The 20,618-nt window shown below is 46.8% G+C and overlaps 6 protein-coding genes across 6 annotated transcripts; 5 read left to right on the top strand and 1 right to left on the bottom strand.

Moving 5' to 3' along the window:
* Positions 1 to 79: 79 nt before the first annotated feature.
* On the bottom strand, positions 80 to 3,400 carry N7495_003550 (F-box/WD repeat-containing protein; the record flags this gene model as incomplete). The annotated part of the gene is made up of 3 exons (XM_057206201.1): positions 80 to 205; positions 258 to 2,915; positions 2,969 to 3,400. 3 exons carry the CDS (start codon positions 3,398 to 3,400, stop codon positions 80 to 82), a joined length of 3,216 nt encoding a protein of 1,071 aa, XP_057063881.1.
* A 2,703-nt stretch (positions 3,401 to 6,103) lies between these two features.
* On the top strand, positions 6,104 to 8,442 carry N7495_003551 (uncharacterized protein; the record flags this gene model as incomplete). Its single annotated transcript, XM_057206202.1, is given in 2 exon segments — positions 6,104 to 8,168; positions 8,180 to 8,442. The coding sequence occupies 2 exon segments, from the start codon at positions 6,104 to 6,106 to the stop codon at positions 8,440 to 8,442; spliced, it is 2,328 nt and encodes a 775-aa protein (XP_057063882.1).
* A 1,191-nt stretch (positions 8,443 to 9,633) lies between these two features.
* On the top strand, positions 9,634 to 11,223 carry N7495_003552 (putative UDP-galactose transporter; the record flags this gene model as incomplete). The annotated part of the gene is made up of 4 exons (XM_057206203.1): positions 9,634 to 9,702; positions 9,784 to 9,813; positions 9,888 to 10,862; positions 10,918 to 11,223. The coding sequence occupies 4 exons, from the start codon at positions 9,634 to 9,636 to the stop codon at positions 11,221 to 11,223; spliced, it is 1,380 nt and encodes a 459-aa protein (XP_057063883.1).
* A 411-nt stretch (positions 11,224 to 11,634) lies between these two features.
* Positions 11,635 to 16,556, top strand: N7495_003553 (uncharacterized protein; the record flags this gene model as incomplete). The annotated part of the gene is made up of 10 exons (XM_057206204.1): positions 11,635 to 11,872; positions 11,926 to 12,069; positions 12,141 to 13,152; positions 13,212 to 13,393; positions 13,449 to 14,137; positions 14,187 to 14,762; positions 14,811 to 14,959; positions 15,016 to 15,113; positions 15,161 to 15,575; positions 15,629 to 16,556. The coding sequence occupies 10 exons, from the start codon at positions 11,635 to 11,637 to the stop codon at positions 16,554 to 16,556; spliced, it is 4,431 nt and encodes a 1,476-aa protein (XP_057063884.1).
* A 758-nt stretch (positions 16,557 to 17,314) lies between these two features.
* N7495_003554 (Mg-dependent acid phosphatase) lies at positions 17,315 to 18,166 on the top strand (the record flags this gene model as incomplete). Its single annotated transcript, XM_057206205.1, has 3 exons — positions 17,315 to 17,318; positions 17,377 to 17,662; positions 17,713 to 18,166. The coding sequence occupies 3 exons, from the start codon at positions 17,315 to 17,317 to the stop codon at positions 18,164 to 18,166; spliced, it is 744 nt and encodes a 247-aa protein (XP_057063885.1).
* Positions 18,167 to 19,865: 1,699 nt separating this feature from the next.
* Positions 19,866 to 20,576, top strand: N7495_003555 (transferase hexapeptide domain protein; the record flags this gene model as incomplete). The annotated part of the gene is made up of 1 exon (XM_057206206.1): positions 19,866 to 20,576. The coding sequence occupies one exon, from the start codon at positions 19,866 to 19,868 to the stop codon at positions 20,574 to 20,576; it is 711 nt and encodes a 236-aa protein (XP_057063886.1).
* Between the last annotated feature and the right edge of the window lie 42 nt (positions 20,577 to 20,618).

Raw genomic sequence — 20,618 nt, forward strand, 5'->3', positions numbered from 1 at the left:
AAATGAAGACCGCACAGCGGGGCTTTATCTTAATGCTGCAATTTTCGTTAATGCACTTTTCGTGAGGTTAGGGTCGGTCTTAGTCGGAATCAGAGTCGGTGTCACCGTTCATGGATTGGATTTCCACTCCGTTTTCATTGACAGTGACACGATTTCCGAGAACATTTTCGGGTACACCGTCGCGTGAAGCACCGAAATCAAGAACCTATAGAGAATGTTAGAAATTAATTTCCACAGTATGAACGGAAGAAACTTACTTCGATATAAGTGAAGCTATCGCGCTGCACAGCAGCAACACATCGTCGGTCGTTAAATTTGACCTGCCACACTCCACTGAGGTCAGTGAGCAGATCCCGAACACATGCACCGTTGTTCACGTCCCACATCTTCAAGGTACGATCTGAGCCCGAGATGACCTTCTGACCATCATGCTGGAAACAAGTGATGGCACCGGTGTGAGCGCTAAGCATGTTTTTGCAGTGGCCATGCGCAGGATCCCAGATTCGAAGGGTGGAATCTGCGGCAGCCGAGACGAGATGATCACTCTGCAGTGAGAGTAGACCAACAAGTGAGGTATGGCCTTCCAGATTATACAGTAGAGATCCATCATGTAGGGACCAAACCTTGACCATGTGGTCCATGGCACCGCTGATGCAGCGATTGCGCTTGGGATCCAAGACAACGCTATAAACCTTCAGAGTGTGGCCTGTAAGTGTGTGCAGGATTTGCCCCGTGGAAACCTTCCACACCCTCACAGTGGTATCATAGCTGCCGCTCACCAGAGTATCGCCATGAGCAGCAATGGCACGAACAGAGTGAGTGTGACCAGACAACATGCGGACAAAGTATGGGCAATCAACATCATCTGCATGAGGTCCACTGGGATAGTACGTTGGGTCACCGGGTTTTGGAAGCTTCCACACTCGCAGATTTGAATCACGCGAGCCGGTGATGATCAAAGGTTCCTTAGGCATCATCTCCGGTTGGCCGTTGGCATCCTTGCCCACTTCGGTGGGCAACACAATCTGCAAGCAACGGACAGTTGAAGTATGGCCGTGGAAGATCTGGGTGCACCGGGCTCCTTCAATGTCCCACACACGCACGGATCGATCAGTAGAGCCAGATACCAGCGTGTTCCCGTAGTATTCAAGGGCCCATACACCTCCGTCGTGGCCCTTCAATGTCGTCTTCAGAGCCCCGGTCTTGGTATCATACACATGGATGTTTGTATCATCGCTACCTGTCAAGATCTTGTCAGAATCGAACTGCAGGCAGGTGACTACGTGGCGCCCATGAGCACGGAAAGCGATGTGTTTAGGCTTGACTTCAGGGTTCATCCATGCGCGACGGATTGCGTGGTGTCGACGATACAGCGCCTTGTATAGATAAAGCCCACTCAGTGCGGGAATACCGATCGTAGGGACTGGGACTGCCCTGGCAGCAGCATTGGCCGCAGCATAAGGTGCCTCGGAAGCCGAAGCGTCTTTCTTCCAGTCTTGGTCGACGTCCGTTTCACACGTCGAGACCTTGCGTTTAGCTAACTTTCGACTGAAAATCCGCGTGTTACCTGCTTTCCGCTTGGGACGTCTGTTGAGTGACAAAGAATATCCTTCAACGGCTCCAGAGGGAGAGGGGGACGGGACGGGTGAGAATTCATGACCTTTGGGATCGGAATCGTTGTTAGGGTAGTAGACAGAATGGCGACGGACATCCTTCTCAACGTTATCCACGATACTGCCTTGCCAGCCCCAGCCCTCCGTGATAGCTCGTTCTAGTTCCACATCGGAAAGACAATAGCCGTCCTTGTCTAGAAGATCTTTCCATGTTTTCTCATCTGAATTTATGATATGGCGCCACTTCTTAGAAACCTGAGCTGCACGGCACATGGTTCGCACATCCAAGAACTGTACGATGTTCAGGCTCAGTTCGATGGGAAGAAGGGACAGGAAGTCACATTTCAGGGTTGGATTCACCACATCGGCCACAAAATGCAGAGTGGGTTTTGGGCATCGCCGCAAGAACTGATACATCATGTAGGTTTTCATCTCCTCAGGCACAGAGTCGAAAAATTCCAATACCTTGGGCATGTCCATCAGAGATGACGGAGATTCTGCAGTAGATGTCGGATGGCTCGTCATTTGATGATCTGGATCGCGTAAACGGATTGCCTTGGGGTACCGTGACATGTTATGGTCTAGGCTGGAGTCTGTGTCGTTATCAGGTTCCTCGGAATCGAAAGATGACTCGACGTTGAGAGCATTCATGGCGGTAACCGGTGATAAGCTGGGGCTTGGCAAACACATATCCTGGGCGATGGCATTTTCGATTGCTGAAAGCTGAGATGTTAAATCAGATCGCGGTTGAGTTGTATCTCCGGCAGTTGAGAATGATACAGATCGACTGGCAGAGGATTCAGGTACGGGGGAGCCATTCACAGTCGAGGTTATTATGCCTTGCAACTCGCGATTGAGGAGAGTTCCCGAGCTGCTCGCATTTACTGAAGCTACAGGCTCAGATGTGAGAGGTGAACGAAGCAGAGCTTCTCTGCGCGGAATTGTGGCACTATGTACTCTTTGTCTTGGAACCGTAGGCTCACCCAAGCTCCCGGTATTGACTTCAGTTTCCGGAGTAGCCAACCCGGCAGTAGAAAGACGGGTGGGTGCAGAGGCACCTTGACGGGTGCGCCGTAATACAGGCTCAGAAGGGACTCGGGTTGCACGTGTTCGAGGGAGGATGATAGGGCGAGCGTCTGGAATAGAGATGGGAGAGACGGGTCGTTGGATATTTGAGTAGTTTGAGCGATTCTGTCCCGAAGGTCCCAGGGGACGGGCATTTTTACTATTCTCTGAAGTGTATGAGTTGATAGACCGGATCTGGCCGTTAGAAGACCGGAGTGCGTCATGCTGTTCTTTCATCTGGAATGGGTTGTAAGAACGGTTGCATAAAAAGTGATTTTAGCGCAGCTTACTTCGTGTGCCATGGAAGCAGAGTCATCCGGTTCATTGAAAACAATCGACCTGTCGCCGACCTTGAATGTCAGGTTTCTTAGGGATGCAGGAGTAGGGGCCGCGGCGAGAGGATACAGTCTTGTATCTAGGTCCTTTGCCGCACGTGGGGGTCGGATGATGAGAGGTGGGAAGGAGGTAGTGGTGGTGGTGGTAGTAGTGACGACTGTTGTACGAGTGGCGGGGGCAAATGAGAACTGCCCAAAGGCGTTGTTTGATGGACTTTGCCCGAAGTTATCAGTCTTGTGGTCCTCCATTTGGTGTGGTCGAGTGTGCATCAAGCGAGAATCGGAGTTGTGTGTTGCATGGGATAGTGACGGAGAAGCAGCCAAGTTTTTCTTAGGCGAAGGGTTCAATTCGGTGGCACGGAAGGCTGTTGGTGAGTCTGAAGACATCACGTAACAGAGTTGGAGGTGGGGGAAATGCAAATGCAGTCGATGAAGAGTACCTCGTAGCACCTCGAACGGGGGTTTATTTTTCTTGGGTGTCAGCAAAACAACCCGAGAGAGTAGATATGCTCGACCATCTAAGAATTTAATGTGGGGAGAGTTGAAGGGGAGAAGTAAGGAAGTCAAAGGAAGGGGAAGAAGAAGAAAGCAGTGGCGGCTGCTGACAAGGGGACTTTTGGGGCGGAGAACAACAACCGAGCCCCCGTATTAGACGATGTCATTTTAAGACTACTTTTGAGATTTTCACTTCACTTTGATGTCACTACATTAAGGTCTTTAATATTCTACTTTAATTACTTTTCACCTTCTCTGCTGTGCCTACGTATTTCTAACATCAACTAAGTAAAAATAGATAAAACGCTAAAAACTGGAAAATTGGAAAATTGGGAAATTGGATATCCTACTAGATAACCAACCTAGTGTCGTTTATAGCTGTACGTTTCTAGAACATCTCAAATAAATGGGTCTACTCTCTACATTATCTCTAGACCCTGATTCTCATTCCAATATGGAGTATAAAGACAAACCTGTTTGTACCGGCAGCCGGCAATCGCCACTACGATCACGTGATATGGGGTTACATGCGATTCTTCGTCATCATCTCTTCTGTCAGTTAACTGATCAATATTAACGATATCAACTACCTTCTACTACTATTCTACACTTTGTTGCAGCTATAAGAGATGTGGAATATGAACAGTGTAGTACTTATCACTCGGTGCGCCTCCTGCAGGTACAAGATCCCTTCCCTTTTATTCTCCATATCAATCTCCACTTACCGGGTTTATTTGAACTGCAATACAGGGCTACCTAGCGGTCTTAGGTACAAAATTACTCTTAATATTAAAAATTGAAGCAAACAAAATATTTTGACGTCGGATTTACTCCGGTGGACTTCATTTAATCATGCGTAGAGGTACTAACTACATGTAACTAAACTAGCTATTTACTTGTACAACATTAGGTAACTGCACAGGATGGACTACTCCATATCAGGCATGAAACATTCCAATGTTATTATAGGTCAACTAGTAAATGTGCCCAGGTGGACTCCATATAAAGCCCTAAATCCACCCACCTAGCTGAGGTACTTACCTAGTAGTATCTTTATCTGTTATTTACTCCGTACTGTAAGGAGTACTTATATTATACTCCTTACTCCACCCTAATAATTTACCATCTTCCAGAAGCTTACTGGTTTCACCCCTTCCATTTTGATTTCCGGAGCAAAGCCCTAAGCGAGATCTGCCTAAGCGATGACGGATCTGTTTAGATAAAAATAGTCTGGATTATCACGGGCCTCAGCTCAGACACGGCACAGAGCAGACAGAGATCGAATCTCGTTGGCGATCGATCGGATTTGGTCGGACCAACTTTGGAAGACTTTGAAAGGAATATGGCCATACATACTAGAACCTTGGAGCGGTAAAAAGGGCCTCAAGTATGCAAGCTTGTGATATATGTTGACGTTTCAATTACCTAGGTATGGAGTAAGGTAATATATACCAGGTGGAACCTCGGAACCTCAGCAAAGGATCTAGACCTGGAAATGTTTCATCACAACTGTGATCATAGATTCGGAGATTGCGAACCTAATCGATCATGGCAGGATACGACCTCGGGAGGATGAAGGAATATCGTTTGCCGATAGAAGTGCACGATCGAAAGAGTCGACAGACCGGGTCAATAAACGAGGTGGACGATCACTACTACCTAGGTAGAGATGGCCTCTTTAGGGACATTTATGGATATAGGTCCACCTCAGTAATAGTTACGAAGTATGGGTATCACGGTACATATGTTAGTGGCTCCATACCCATCAGTATCAGTGTCGATAATGTTAGTGCTCGCAAAAGAAAGGGGCAAGCTAAGCTCGGGTGAAGTAGATCAATGGTACTAGTGTAGTTAATTTTGGAGTAAATAAATAACTTGCTACTAATAAACCTCATTTTAAAATAAAATTAGATAAAGTGAATCCTGTAGTACAAGTCTCCGTACCGAGGTATCTAGTAATTCTACTTGAAAATAGACCTATTAAATCCAGATCTTGGATACCTAGTGGCAGGATTAGACTAAGTATACCATGGGTTGTGAACGGACTTGAACCTACCGCTGAATCGAGCCATGGAAAAATAACAGTGGATAATAAAGTCCACATACAAGTGGACATTGTGTGGGTACCTGACGATTCTTACCTGTTCAAGTCTATCTAATTCGTCCAATTTCTACTTTTTCCAATGGCGTTGTTACTTTTCCACTCCACATCGTGCGAGTATATCCCGCTAAGTCTCCCTCCCCCCTTTAACCAAGGATTGAGATCGTGACGCTCCGACCCTACAAAATAAGTGCTTTTCCCTCCCCCACAGGGAAACTGGAATATGTATTTCCCCCACTTGTCAAGATTCCCCTCTTTTCTTATTTAACGGAGTTTTTTTTTTGGGAAAAAGAGAACTTGGGTATGTGATGGTACAGGTTCAGCCGGGAATTACCTTGTACTGACCGTGTTGACCGGATTGAAAGAAAAAAAAAGAGAGGGAGATTGAACATCTCAAAAACGCCACACCTTTTCATTTTCCGATATTCCCGATATCCAATTGATTCTTATACAAGTTCATGACGAAACCCGACTTTTTCGGTACATGATCTTCCATGGCGCCTAAGGATCGCTCTCAATTGCATGTATCATTTCGATCTAGTCGGGCCCCGCTACAATCCCCCGGCCAGATGGATCACGAAGAATATAATGAGCGAAGAGTCTCTAAGGCGCAACGGATACTGGGCACCAATTTCAATCTACCCACCCATGTTAATGCATCAAAGTCCAAGTCTCGTCACAACATTCGGACCCCCGATAGCTCTTCGAGGCAGCAACACAGCCAACAGTACAGTCAACACCATAGCCAGAATAATAGCCAACAGCACGCCTGGCAGCCCAGCAGTGTCATGCCTCCCCCATCTTCTGAGGATATAACCGTTCCACCCCAAGAATTGCGTGTAAGGGCTTCATCACCACTGCTGGGCCGTGAATATCGATCTCAATATTTGACTTCCCCACAGCCAAAGTCTTCGAAAAAGGTCCACCATGTAGGCTCCTCCTCTACTTTGTTCTCATACTTCAGCTCAAAAGAAGGTCTGAACCGTAACAAGGCGAGACCTATAACTCCCAAGGGCCTGCAGCCTGTGATTCAGAACGAGCTGTCAATGGACCCGCATGTCACATTCAAACAAACTCGGACCATTCCCAAGGAAATGGATTCCAAACGAAAGATCCGTCCACCACGCATCGACTTGTCCATTCTCTTCCCAAAGCCACGAAATCCCGCCCCGCCTCTTTTCTCACCTCACCGCATGACCGATTCTCCCTCTCCAGTGTCAACCGTCGTCTCGGATCGCCATTACATGAAACCAAATAGTGCAGGAAACCCTTCACAAGTACACCGATTTGGAGACTCATTACCTCGAATTTCAGTCGTCCATGATGATGCTCCACAGCTCACAATTGATCGTTTTGATCTTTCGACAATTCCCGAGATAAAAGATGCCAATTTGTATGGCCAGTCTTTCGAGCGGACAGTGCCTACGAGTGAGATCGACCTCGCATTGGATAGATATTCAGGTCAACGATCACTTTACAGCCGTTCCAGTGTTTGTAGTAACGGCCAGGAACATCCAACGGTAGACCAGCGTCAGCCCTCTGCAACGGAAGTCGATGCACAACGGGGCCGTAGTCTAGCTGGTAAACAACGAAAGGACGTGCACTGGAACTCTGGATTGATGCCAGAGTATATCCCCCATCAAACGAATTTTCATGAGCCAAGACTTCCGGAGTCAAGAATTCCGGAGGAACGAACTTACTCCCGAAGCCAATCCCGAAGTCAGTCCCGGAGTCAATCCCGAAGCCGGAAGAATCCCGTGATCAAGAAGGAGGGCAAGAGCACATTCAAGAACACGGATCTGCAGAATTCAAGTTTCCTCTCTCTATCTTCGTCAGAGGACGAAGACGATCTGGAGACACCGACTGAGTTTCACATCCGCGATAATCACATCCGAGATAGGAATGTGGTGGACAATTACCATAAAATGGAGCCTCAGATATACACTGCCTCAACTGCCCACGCTACCACTGGCCAACAGCTAAGGAAGGTCAAGCGTGCGCCATCAAATAGCAGTCATGGATCCGATCAGAGCTCACGGACTCAAACCAAATACCGACAGGCCTCTCATTCAACTTTATCGATTGGGAATTCGTCCCAAAACACTCTCCGAACGCCCGAGACTCGACATTCTGGCAACACTATCATCGAAGAACCCAACATCTTGGATAGATTCCCGCAGCAGCCTTCGCAAACACCGCAAGAGATTAAGGAGATGAACCGAAGAAGTCGAGTCATGGCAGTGACTCGACAAGAGGAGGATCTGCTGGCAGCCATGCGCCAACGCAAGGGCAAGATAACCCCGAGTATTTTCCACTATAACAGCACCAATATCTCCGAGTCTGATCGCTCCTCGATGGCGTCGGCTCCATCAAGTGATTTGTTCTGTGCCAACAACAACACCTCCTTCCTACGTCTCAGTGCAGGTTTCCCGTCGGTTTACAACCGGACAGACCAAGGTGCTACTCACATGGATAAACGTGGCCCTCCCTCGCAGAGTTCAAATTCTGATACTGAACAGAAGACTGGTAACTGGATTGCGTCGCCTCAGTTCAGCAATAGTTACTCCGAGAGTCTCCCATCGCCAGCCACGAGCATTGCTTCTCCGATAACTCCGAGCCTTCCAATTCATCGCTTCTCACCCCTACCTTCCCCGAAGCCACAGCCATGTGGCCCTCCCCCGCCATCCCAGAGGACAGAAAGCAACACGCTCGTCGTCGTACCGACAGCAGTGGAGCTATTATGCTCAGCCAGGGTGGCCCTGACAGTAATCATTGGTCATTCGACTTTGAATGGGATCACGAACGAGCCAATGCGCTGAGTGTTGTACAATAATCGACATCTTGACCTGCCCATTTGCTGCCGAACTGACTTGTCGCACCCTTTTCCTGCCATGATATCTCATACCCGTCATTCTTTGCCTTTGGGCGTTCCAACTACTCTATCCTTTCCAGAAACTTAACAGTTCTCTCCATCGCTTGATTTTTAACGAATTTCCTTACTATTTGACCACCATTCTCTAATTATCATCTCATTGAATCCTGTCCAGTTCATAATTTGAGCACAATACATACACCCTTATGTTCTTTAATGGGTGGCAATTTACTGTTATTTCCACATGTTTTCAAGCACTTTGATTCCCCAGTCATTGGTACTATCTACCTAGGTAATTGATTCCCAACTTCCAACACATGAAACTTGCTGCCTAGGTACTTTAGGTACATATAGATCGGAGGTTTAACTAGCCATAGTTGATGTGGCTGACATGCATATAGGCCAAAGCCTAATCAGACAGTGGCCAGACCTCAATAGCCTCGTATCATATTATCATATTCAAGGCATTGCCTCGTATCGGTCTTTATCAGAATCTAGGATTATGAGGCGAATCAATCTATGGATGACGAGGGAGAGGGAGGCAAGGAGGCGGGGGCTTGACGTCAGAGAACCAACTGGTAGTAGATGGAGAGGATATTCAGAATACCCGTGAAATCACAAAATTAATATCGATTGAAGCTGCATATCAATATGGCATATTCAGGTAGATCATATACTGTACCATGGAAGACATGTCAAATACCAAGGCTATGAAATCTTGGAAAAAGAAGTGTGGACCTCACCGCCCATGAGGTGGATCAACCGCCCATAATCCCATCCTTTAACCACTTTACCCCGGACTAAAGTCCTGAAGAGTTTCAAGTTCACTATCGAGTTTCAACCCCTGTTGTCGTTTCCAAGTTGAAAAACTCATATCATTCTCTTCACCTCCCAGCCACCTTCAGAAAGAGCCGTGATCGCCGTCACCCACAGCCCTCAGGGGCCCAGTGAAGATCTTCCCGTACCCTAACCTAGGAAGTCTTGGCCTCAAACGCGGTGTAGCAGGTTGAATTATATTTCTCGCTCTTTGATTTTCGGCCGTCGTTCCATACGCTCGTCTCGTTTCTCGTGGTCTAAATCACCGAGTTTCTTTCCTTTTTGTTTACGAAGATACCATCGCGAGGGCGCAATCACAATTCAAACGTCATAGCAATGGGGGAACGCACACAGCACCGGCCATCATGGCTACAAACCGGGACCAGAAATGTGCCTTGGATTTTGGTATGAACTCCAAGTTATGCTTTACAACGGCTACTGCAGTCCAAGGCCAATTACTGACTTGCCTTGCTTTCTTTCTCGCAGCTGACTGCTCAATCCACTGCATTTGCGTTGGTATGTATTACAAGCCGATCAGATACGATCTTTATCAAGGCCAATAAGCTAATCATGGTGCACTCTTACTCTAGATAAGCCATTATTCTCGAGTCATGCCACCTACCGGTGGTAAGCGATACCTGACCTCCACGGCGGTCGTGATGAATGAAGTAGTCAAGTTGGCCATCTCCCTAACAATGGCCCTGTACGACGTCTCAAAGGCTGCCCCACCATCAATGCCAGCAACATCGCTCCTCTACTCCCTCATCAGTTCCGTCTTCTCAGGCGATAGTTGGAAATTGGCCATACCCGCAGGACTTGGCGTTTTGTCCAGTTCTCTACAATACGTTGCTCTATCCAACATGCGGGCGGCATTGTTCCAGGTCACATTTCAACTGCAATTTTTGACCACTGCGATCTTTGGAGTAATTCTGCTCAGACGAAGCATTCCTCTCCGTAAGTGGGGTTTGCTGTTGCTCCTCCTTGTGGGGTTGGTTTTGGTACATATTCCCAATGCCAGCTCTGATGATATGGCACTCAATGAAGAAGCATCGTCACTCCACTTTCCTCGTTCTCTGGAAGAATGGAAGGCTGTGAAAGGGGCCACGGGTAGTCTGCGCAAGCGGTCTGCCACTTATGAGGGCATTGAGGAAGACATGCAGACCGCTGACCCACGTCTGGACCCGGTTATTGGTCTCATCGCCATTATTGGTGCTGCCATGGCCTCTAGTTTCGAGAGTGTCTACTTCGAGAAAGTTCTCAGAGATAGCTCCCAGAAGAGTTCCATGTGGGTTCGAAACGTGCAGTTGGCCGTGTATTCTGTTTTCCCAGCTTTGTTTATCGGCGTCCTCTTCCCGGATGGTGAAACAATTGCGAATAATGGCTTCTTCCAGGGTTATAATCCGGTTGTTTGGTCTACCATTGTCATCCATGCTGTTGGAGGTATCTTCGGAACTTTCTCTATTGGCAATACACAGAAAGACACCAGGTGTCCGGCCACTACTGCCAGCATTATTCTCAGCATCCTTGGAAGTGCATGGCTATTCGAGTTTGAATTGACCACAACCGTATGTCTACTTGATTTTCTGCTCTATCACAGCAAATACTGACGATAATCTCTAGTTCCTGCTGGGTTCTGCTGTAGTCCTGGTAGCCACCCACTACTACGGTAATCCAGACTTTAACCCTTCTTCTAAAAGTGACTCACGCCCTCCACCCATCCGCGTGAATTCTTATGAAAAGAATGATGGGGTGGACAGTGGCTCCGCCGTAGGTGCGTCCAAAGAGTTCTCTATCCAACTCCCTACTACTCCATTTCTCTCGGATGGCGTATCAACCTCTCGTCCCAATTCCCCCGCCCCAGGTCACACTAGGGGTCATACTCGGGTGAACTCGAACCGTGGTAATAGCTACTTTGCTAAAGAGTAAAAAAAGAGGCTGCCCTCTACATATTCATCTTATCCCCTTGTTATGGACTTGCGATTTTGGATAACTGATAGACTGAGTTCAGCCCGTGTAAACGCACTCGTGAGCCTTTATTTTCTTTTCTAACATAACACCTGAATGAATTGAGTGGTCTGCTTGCTAGCGTGTTCCATATGAGAGGCCACTGGGATTTTTGGTCATGTATGCATATCTATATACGAAGAAATGAGATACTATTCATATGTTCATACATTTCACAGATCCAGACTGGATGAACCTCCAGGGCTTGCTGAGCATCGAGTCTCATGATGTCGTCCACGTGCCGTTCCGCTCGTCTTCCAACTTCTTGACCTCATACCCTAAATTGGTCCGCAATTTCATTTCATTACCCCAATCATTCAGAGTCAGTTCGTCATGGGGAAACCCCCCTTTTCCGAGTCCAACACCATTGGGCAACCGGCAAAGAGGCGGCGAGTTGGTAGTCCCAATGTCGCTGGTTCTTCTCAAAGCAGCCGGCCTGGGTTGGTTGACTCGAACCTCATCGAGGGTTCAAGACAGGAAAGAAGACCCACCGTATTCCCCCACGAGTCTCTATCAATCGATAACCCAGGTCCATCAGTTGGCGACGAGGACACTGAACTGGATGCCTTTGGTGAGTTGATATCATCTTGTGCCACATGTTGGCGGTTGCTGATAGCCTCTCAGATCTTGAGCTGCTAGCACAGGGAAGTAAGCAGAAGAATCCATATCAGGAAGAAGGCGTAGTGAGATATACTCCTCGACATGCCTCGCTATTTCGAAATTCTGAGTATCAAGCTGCCCCTCAAGTGACCTCCCGTTTTTTTGATCGTGAGTGATATCAGCCATGCTCATCTGTCATGCTTTTTTTTTACCATTCCATTGATTCTGATGAAAAACAGCAAGCTCTAGCCTCACTCCTCTTCGTGGACAAGCGTCCAGCCAGGTAGAGTCGAGATTTGGATCTCCACCCAGCCCACTTGCTCTACTCAATGAACGGAAACAGGGCATATTGCAGAAGCCGACCCAACTGGGGTCTCCCTTTACCCCACATCAGCCCGATAGTAACCAGTCTTCACAACAGTTGCCCTCGTCATCCAAAGTTGTTCCAGCAAGCCATAATCGTGGTCAGCACCAACCATTCTCTCCGTTCAACCAGATTCCACCCTCCATCCGAGGCATTGTACTGGTTTCTGTCAATGAATTGCCATATAAATACCGGTCGCTTTTCTCGTTTCCATTGTTCAATGCTATCCAGTCCAAATGTTTTCTTTCAGTGTATAACACAAACAACAACCTGGTACTCTCTGCACCTACAGGAAGTGGCAAGACAGTGATCATGGAGCTTGCGGTCTGCAGACTACTCAACACCTTGAAAGATGAGCGTTTCAAAGTCGTATACCAGGCACCTACCAAATCTCTTTGTGCAGAAAGATTTCGCGACTGGAACTCCAAGTTCGCAGCATTAAATCTTAAATGCGCAGAACTGACAGGAGACACGGATTATACGCATCTGCGAAACGTCCAGAGTAGCCAAATCATCATCACGACGCCCGAGAAGTGGGACAGCATGACACGGAAATGGAAAGACCACATGCGGCTGATGCAGTTGGTGAAATTGTTCCTTGTCGATGAGGTCCATATCCTGAAGGAGTCTCGGGGTGCTACCCTCGAAGCAGTGGTGTCGCGCATGAAGACAATCGGATCAAATGTCCGTTTTGTAGCGCTCAGCGCCACAATCCCGAACTCGGAGGACATTGCGACATGGCTTGGGAAGGATGCCACAAACCAACATGTGCCTGCGCATAGAGAGCATTTCGGAGAAGACTTCAGACCTGTCAAATTGCAGAAGTTTGTATATGGCTATCAGTCGAACGTCAATGATTTTGCATTCGACAAAGTCCTCAGCTCTAAGTCAGTCAAAGTCCAAGATCCTGGTAATTGCGATGGCTTGCTGATATCTTATTAATCAGGCTCCTCGATCATGTTGCAGCTCATTCGTGCAAGAAACCGATTATGATCTTCTGCTGCACTCGAAACTCGACTGTCGCCACGGCCAAAATTCTTGCTAATTCATGGTCTATGACCAATCCACCTTCTAGAGTTTGGAAGGGTCCCGGCAGGCCCATTGAGGTGCACAATGAAGACCTAAACAGTAAGTGATACTGGGTTGAAAAGATTGCGTGAAGTTTTTCTTAACTCACAAATAGCGACTATCCCATCTGGAGTTGCATTCCACCATGCAGGTCTCAGTATTGGTGACAGAAATGCTGTTGAGAAAGGCTTTAGAGATGGCCACATCAATGTCATATGTTGCACATCAACCTTGGCAGTTGGTGTCAACCTTCCATGCCACCTTGTGATTATCAAGAACACAGTCGGTTGGCAAGAAGGTCAATGCAAGGAATATTCCGATCTGGAAATGATGCAGATGCTTGGCCGAGCAGGTCGGCCACAATTTGACGACAGTGCAGTTGCCGTTATACTAACTAAAAGAGAGCGCGTTTCACGCTACGAAAAGCTTGTGTCAGGCTCGGAAAGCCTTGAGAGCTGCTTACACCTGAATCTCATCGATCATTTGAATGCTGAGATTGGACTGGGACATATTACCAACCTGGAATCGGCCACGAAGTGGCTTGCCGGTACTTTCCTGTTCGTGAGATTACGCCGAAATCCATCTTACTACCAGCTGAAAGAAGAAGCAAGCGAAGATGACGAAGATGAGCTACTTCGTCAGATATGTGAAAAGGATATTACACTTCTTCAAGAGTGTGGCCTTGTTACAATTGAAAAGCTAGGTTCAACTCAATTTGGCGATGCTATGGCTCGATACTGCGTTCGTTTTGAAACCATGAGAATCCTCATGTCTCTAAGACTCGGGGCATCCATACATGAAATCGTGAGTAATGCCGACTGACTTCTTTACTGGGCCATACTGATAGAACCAGCTTTACTTGATTGTTCAAGCCGACGACTTCCAAGAAGTTCGTCTTCGAGCCGGCGAAAAGTCGCTATACCGTGAGATTAACCGTGATCCTGGAATAAGGTATCCTATCATGGTTGACGTCACACTTTCAGCTCACAAGGTTTCGCTGCTTCTCCAGTCAGAGCTTGCGGCAATAGAATTTCCAGGAGGTGATCAATTTCAGAAACACAAGTTTTCAATGCAACAGGACAGAAATTTCGTCTTCACACATGTGAACCGATTAATTCGGTGCATTATCGACTGCCAGATTTCGCGCGAGGACTCTACAAGTATTCGAAACGCCCTAGAGCTGGCACGTAGCCTCAGTTCAAGGGTTTGGGATCATTCTCCACTTCAGATGAAGCAGATTGAGCAGATAGGAGTCGTAGCTGTTCGAAAACTAGCTGCAGCTGGAATTACAGGAATTGACGACCTTGGACTTACCGAAGCTCACAATATTGAAATGATTCTTAGCAGACATCCTCCCTTTGGCACCAAGCTGTTGGCTCGACTGAAAGACTTCCCTAATCTCAGAATAACCGCGAAGATGGTCGGACAGGTGTGTGATTTTTCAAATATTCCAAAAATCTGCTTATACTGGTACTAGGAAGCGAAGCCCAATGTCAAGATACATTTTGAGCTTGAAGTAGCTTTCATGAACAATACGGTTCCTTCCCACTTTCAACGGAAGCCGATATATGTCTGTTGTCTAACAGAAACGTCTGATGGGCGCATGATCGATTTTCGACGGATAAGGTGATGATACTATAGATCCTCAGTTCGAATATCATGATATGCTGACTTTCTTTCAGTGCCAGCAAGCTTCAAAAGGGCTTAGAAGTAACTCTTATTGCGGAGTTGACGAGTTCAGATCAACAAATCGTCTGCCACGTCATGTGTGATGAGATAGGTGAGCACCTCACGGAATATACCGGGTGTTTACTAAAAGCAATCAAGCCGGGACTTCAAGACAAGCCATCATCAAGCCAGACATGCCATCATATTTATTCTCAGCGCAAAATAAAGCAGCAAACAAGACAGACACACAGAGACTCAACCCTTCCAAAGCGCGGGACGACTTTGACGGGGATGACCTGGAGCTTGACGATTTTATAACTGAAAATCAGCGACTTGAGCAGCCAAAAGAATCCACCAGCATGAAAAGCTTGCATTTTGATGATGATATTGAGTGGCTGTCGATTGAAGACACTCCAAGTCCACCCAGACACTCACGAGAGACAACACAACGAGAAAAGGACCAGTGGAAGGAGAACATGGAGCAATATGACCATGACGACTGTGAAGAGTCTGAGGCTATCAAGCTTCCAAATGGAAACTGGGCCTGCCACCACAGGTGCAAAGACAGAAAAAAGTCAGTTCATATCGCAACCCCTCGGCTATATTCAGTGCTAACAAAATATCTAGCTGCAAACATCTCTGCTGCAAGGAAGGTCTTGAGAAGCCCCCAAAACCCAGCAAAAAACGAACAGTCCTCGCAAACAAAACTAGTGGACTGAACCAACTGACCCTTTCCGATGCCATTCCAAATAAAGAAAAGCCAGGAAGTTCCCGCAAAGAGAGCCAAAAAGCTGCAACAAAGCGAAAACCAACTGACAAGGCTCAGGCAATTGGCGTGGTAGGAGGTAAACTATCTGCAAAGAAGACTGGAAAGTCAACCAAGCGGGAATTGTCAACCGGTAGTATCGAGAATAGTAGTGCAAGAAGTCCCTCGGATACTGTCTCCAGTAACTATGGAGATGAACTCGGCGATCTACAGTTCCTATTTGAAGATGCAGGCCTCTGTCTTGCAAATTCTGGCCCCGTTCTAGCTCCAGCAACCGAAAAAACAATCAGTCTCAGCAAAGGCTTCATCACCCCTCCCATACCACGCATCATGTTCCAGGAATGTATGGAGCTGAAAAACAATACCGTGAAAGCAGGACCATCAAACTGGAGTGAAAGATCACTGCCGGTGCCCACACAGACAGAGTCAATGGATATCTGGGATGACACCCCTACCGGCGACTCAGGCAGAGACGGAATATTCACAGATGCGAATACACTCGGCAGCTCTGCCACGACCGCACACTTCACCTCGGAAGGTTTTCCCCGCACTCCAAAACGAAAGGCTAGAGTTCTCGATCTCATCGAGAACAAAGCAAGCCAGAAGCGAGCTGAACGTTGTACGTCCATGGATTATGAAAACCCCAAATTGCAGGATACCATGACAGTTGACCCAGCAGCTCTGGAGCTGGTTCACTCACCTACTGATCCTGACAATGCATCTATGGAATGGGATGATGTTGACCGAATGATGATGGAGGAGTTTAATGACATTATCAACTTTTATTGACCAGTCTGCCTGAATGGCTTTGGCAAGCGAAAAAGCGATATTGGCATGCTTACATCCATATTGCCTGCAAGTTTGGTTTGAATTCATGACTCGGAAGGGCTGACTTTAATGCGATATTATATCTCCAGGTATCTCAGCATGTATCGACTAAACGATTTTAGGAGGTTGACTTTTATCCATGCCTTGTTATTGAATATAGATACACTGTTTTAAGATCGCATCAATGAAGGTATTCTTATGATTTTTTTGTAGAAGTATGCAATAAACCAATATTATCCTCTTCAGAATACACCTAGGCAGCGTCAATTCAAAATCACCTTGACCTCTTACAATTTTATTTATTAAATGGGAAAACCAAGATCTTCTCTATCTAAGGATCTATCCGTTGTTGAGCAAATACCCAGGTAATGAATCTTCCAAGGTTAGAAGGGGGTGCCAGCCCTGGAGGTGAATGACAGTAGGAAATTGCCCTAGTATATACATGAGCATCGAAGTCTTCAAGAATTTCCCATACTTCTGGACATCGACTGGGCAAATTATCGAGACAAAGCGGAATCTTCAACCTAACTTCAAACTGGCTTCTAAGTTCTAACAGCTAGCCTCTAAGTTACCACCTTTCAAAATCTCTCGAATTACAAATTTTGCAGTAGATTTGAAATACAGGAGAAAAATAGAGCCGGAAAAACAAGGGGAAAGAGCCTAAAATGGTTAGGCTGCAGTGGGCTAGATAAGAACTCATAATACAAAACCGTGCAAACATGGGTAACTGAATCCGAGTCATGTGACCTTATCACTTCCACTATCGGTATCTCCTATGTAGATCGCGTAAAGTTAGATTCACTTCAAGGTTTTACCGTGAACTTCGCTCCCTTCTTTTCGCATTCTTCGAAATATTATCTAATTATATCAAGTATGGTGCGAGTGAGACGCCAAAATACCCAGCCCCTCGAGGATATATCGGTGGCCCCCTCAACCTTCTCCGATGGTCTGCCGCTGCCTAAACTGATCACATTCGATCTTGACTACACACTATGGCCATTCTGGGTCGATATGGACGTCAGTACACCCATAAAGTCTCGTGATAATAATTCTCGCGTAACGGACCGGTAAGAAGTATCTTCTCTTATGGGATGCGCCCCAGCTAACAAAGCATTAGATGGAATGAATCTTTTGCATTCTACCCCGCAGTCTCCTCAATAATACAAGCTTGCGCGAGCCGTTCAATCCCATTAGCTCTAGCCTCACGAACAAGCGCCCCTGAACTAGCACGCGAGATGCTCAAATCTCTGCATATTATCCCGGCCTTTTCGGACAAATCGACCGCAAACACACGAACAACTCGCGCGTTAGAATATTTTGACTACGTTCAAATATTCCCGGGGAACAAGACGCAGCATTTCTCCCGAATCCAACAGGCAAGCGGGACTGCATATGAAGATATGCTCTTTTTCGATGATGAGGCGCGGAATCGCAATGTTGAATCGGAACTCGGAGTCACTTTTTATCTGGTACGAAGGGGAATGACCATAGATGAGGTAGATCAGGGTGTTTGGGCCTGGAGAAAGAGAAATGGGATCAAACAGAAGAACGGGGATGAAGAAGTGAACTGATTATAGAGTAATTGATTTCTACAATTAGCGTGAGAACTTTACACGAGGTAAATGTACATAACTAGGTAGAGCAATTGCAAAATGAGCAAATAATATGACACTAATCATCGCATGATATTAATAGTGGCCTCAGGCTGCAACATATATAGATCCAATCACTCAGATGAAGCGCAAAAAGCCAATCCCACTCGTATACCCCCTCATAACCCGTTTCCATGGAAATTCTAGTTCATATTCATAAGTCAGACTGGAACTCCCACTTCCACTACTACTTGAAATGCTGCAGCCAACTTGGACTCTCAGATTCGAGATTCAGAGGACGATGACCTTAGCAAGGCCCTTCAAGCTCAACTATAAGAAAATGACCGGGGGTACCAGAGTGAAAGCTTGCTGTCAGTTCTTGAACGGCATATAAAGCTGGCTCATATCTCTTAGTTTGTCGGTATCTGATGATGGTACCAGTTTCGATTCAAGTTGCGAGCAACGAGAGAGCAAGGCAAGCTGCCTATAAAAACACAATTTTACATATTAAAATAGCTCCCAACAGCCGCATTATCGAAAAGGTTAACCATGTGATTAGCCTAGCTTCGGTGCTGCAATCCCATCCTCTTCGACGTGAGGAGCTCGTTTAAGATGAATGACTTACAAGGCGACTGTTAGCCGTGATGGTGTATTCAATGCGCTGGATTCCGAGACATTAATGCCAAAATTTAGGTCTATTTGTGGAGAATGACAAGTGCCTATCTAGGTATGGCTCAAAACGATGCAATATATAGAGCTGAGCCTTATGTTCAAACATATTGCTTCTATCTGGGAGAGGGCATTCCAACGAGTCTTGCCTCAGGTATTTTATACTTGCGGCATTGGGCTTTCTGATGCCCTAACATTATTCTATAGGGGACTCACAGAGCGTGAAAACCAAAGTGGAAGATTCATTCTGCGCTTAGGCTTACTCGCCAGCTAGCTGACTGTGTATGAGGCCAGGTTTAAGGATTTTGCAAATGATGTGATAGCGAATATGATCAGCGCGTAACAGTAAGAGATCAATCGCGCGTTTATTCCATCAATCTGCCAGGTTATGAGCAACGCATACAAACGCTGCATGAGCGAGAGTGGTAAGTGTTGAGTCTATATTTCCCCACAAGCAAGAAGACTGCTATTGAGGTTATAGGGCGTGGCAGAGCCAACATGTATGCTAGCCGAGAGGAGCAGAAGTGGCTAAGGGTGAAGAAGGGAGAAGTTGAAATTGTCCTTGTAGAGAGTGAACAGATGTTCAAGGATATCTTTAATGGCGAAGAGTAGAATGTGGCAGAATATAGTAATTTTTGAATTTGAATGGGCAATGCCGAGAAAGAAACCGGTAAATGGTTAGAGTTTGATGCCTTCCATTTTTGATTTTCATAGGTTTCGAGTGCACCAGTTTGTCCTGCTACCATTGATGCTTCCAGTTTGATTAAGCGATAAATGTACTCCGATGCCACATTTTTTACATGTTATGATTGTTTTCACCTTGATTAAAGCAAAATACCATACAGTGGTACAGCCAGCTGCCAGATGCATTGGAAAATCGGTATAGTCCAAAGTCGCCATATTAATTTCTTCGAAAAAAGGTATAAGAGCGGTAGGTGGGTTTTGAGCTTGACGTTGCGCCCAAACTCCGCAATCGCCGAACAGCTTCATAACAACAACCCATATCAAGATGGCCACACTCAAGCCCCCTCCAGTCCAGCACCGCTCATCCTCCTCATCACCTTCGCCTCCTAAAGCCCCTCTCAAAGTTGATCCTACAGCAACAATCGCCGATACAGCAGTCTTCCAAGGCACATACCCAGTCACCATCGGCGCAGGCACAGTGATCCACCCTCGCGCCAAATTCTATACCTACGAAGGACCGATAACAATTGGCGATGGATGCGTCATTAGCGAAAAGGTTGTGATTGGAGTTGCTCCGACAAGAGGGTCAAGATCAACAACACCCGATCCCACCTCCACCAGGGAAATAGCAACCCACCTCTCCTACTTCGTGACGATCGGTCCTCAATCCACTATCTACCCAGGCGCACATATTCATTCCGCTGCAGTGGTCGAGCCCCTTGTAACAATAAACCGAAATGCCGACATTGGATCCCACGCGAAGATCTGCTCAGGGTGCGTAGTCCCTGAGCGAAGCTCTGTGGCGGAATGGATGGTTGTTTGGGGCTCTGGTGTGGGCCAGCGAAGGAGGAGAGCGCGAGAGGCCAAAGCACCTGGCCCTGCCATTGTTGTTGCGGCGCAGGTTGCACAAGTCCCTCTACCTGCGCCTGCACCTGAGGGCAAGTTGATTGAGGATGCTAGGTTGATGGTCTTGAAAAAGGAGAGAGAGGCATTGGCTCGAATGATCGTGCCTGCTGGTACAGGAAGGAAAAAATGATTTTTATATTAAGGCTTCTCACTCGAAAGTGGAATTCTTGAG

Source organism: Penicillium taxi, assembly GCF_028828555.1.
Source record: "Penicillium taxi strain IBT 34144 chromosome Unknown utg000003l_segment0_segment0, whole genome shotgun sequence".
In the NCBI taxonomy this organism is placed as follows: Eukaryota; Fungi; Ascomycota; class Eurotiomycetes; order Eurotiales; family Aspergillaceae; genus Penicillium; species Penicillium taxi.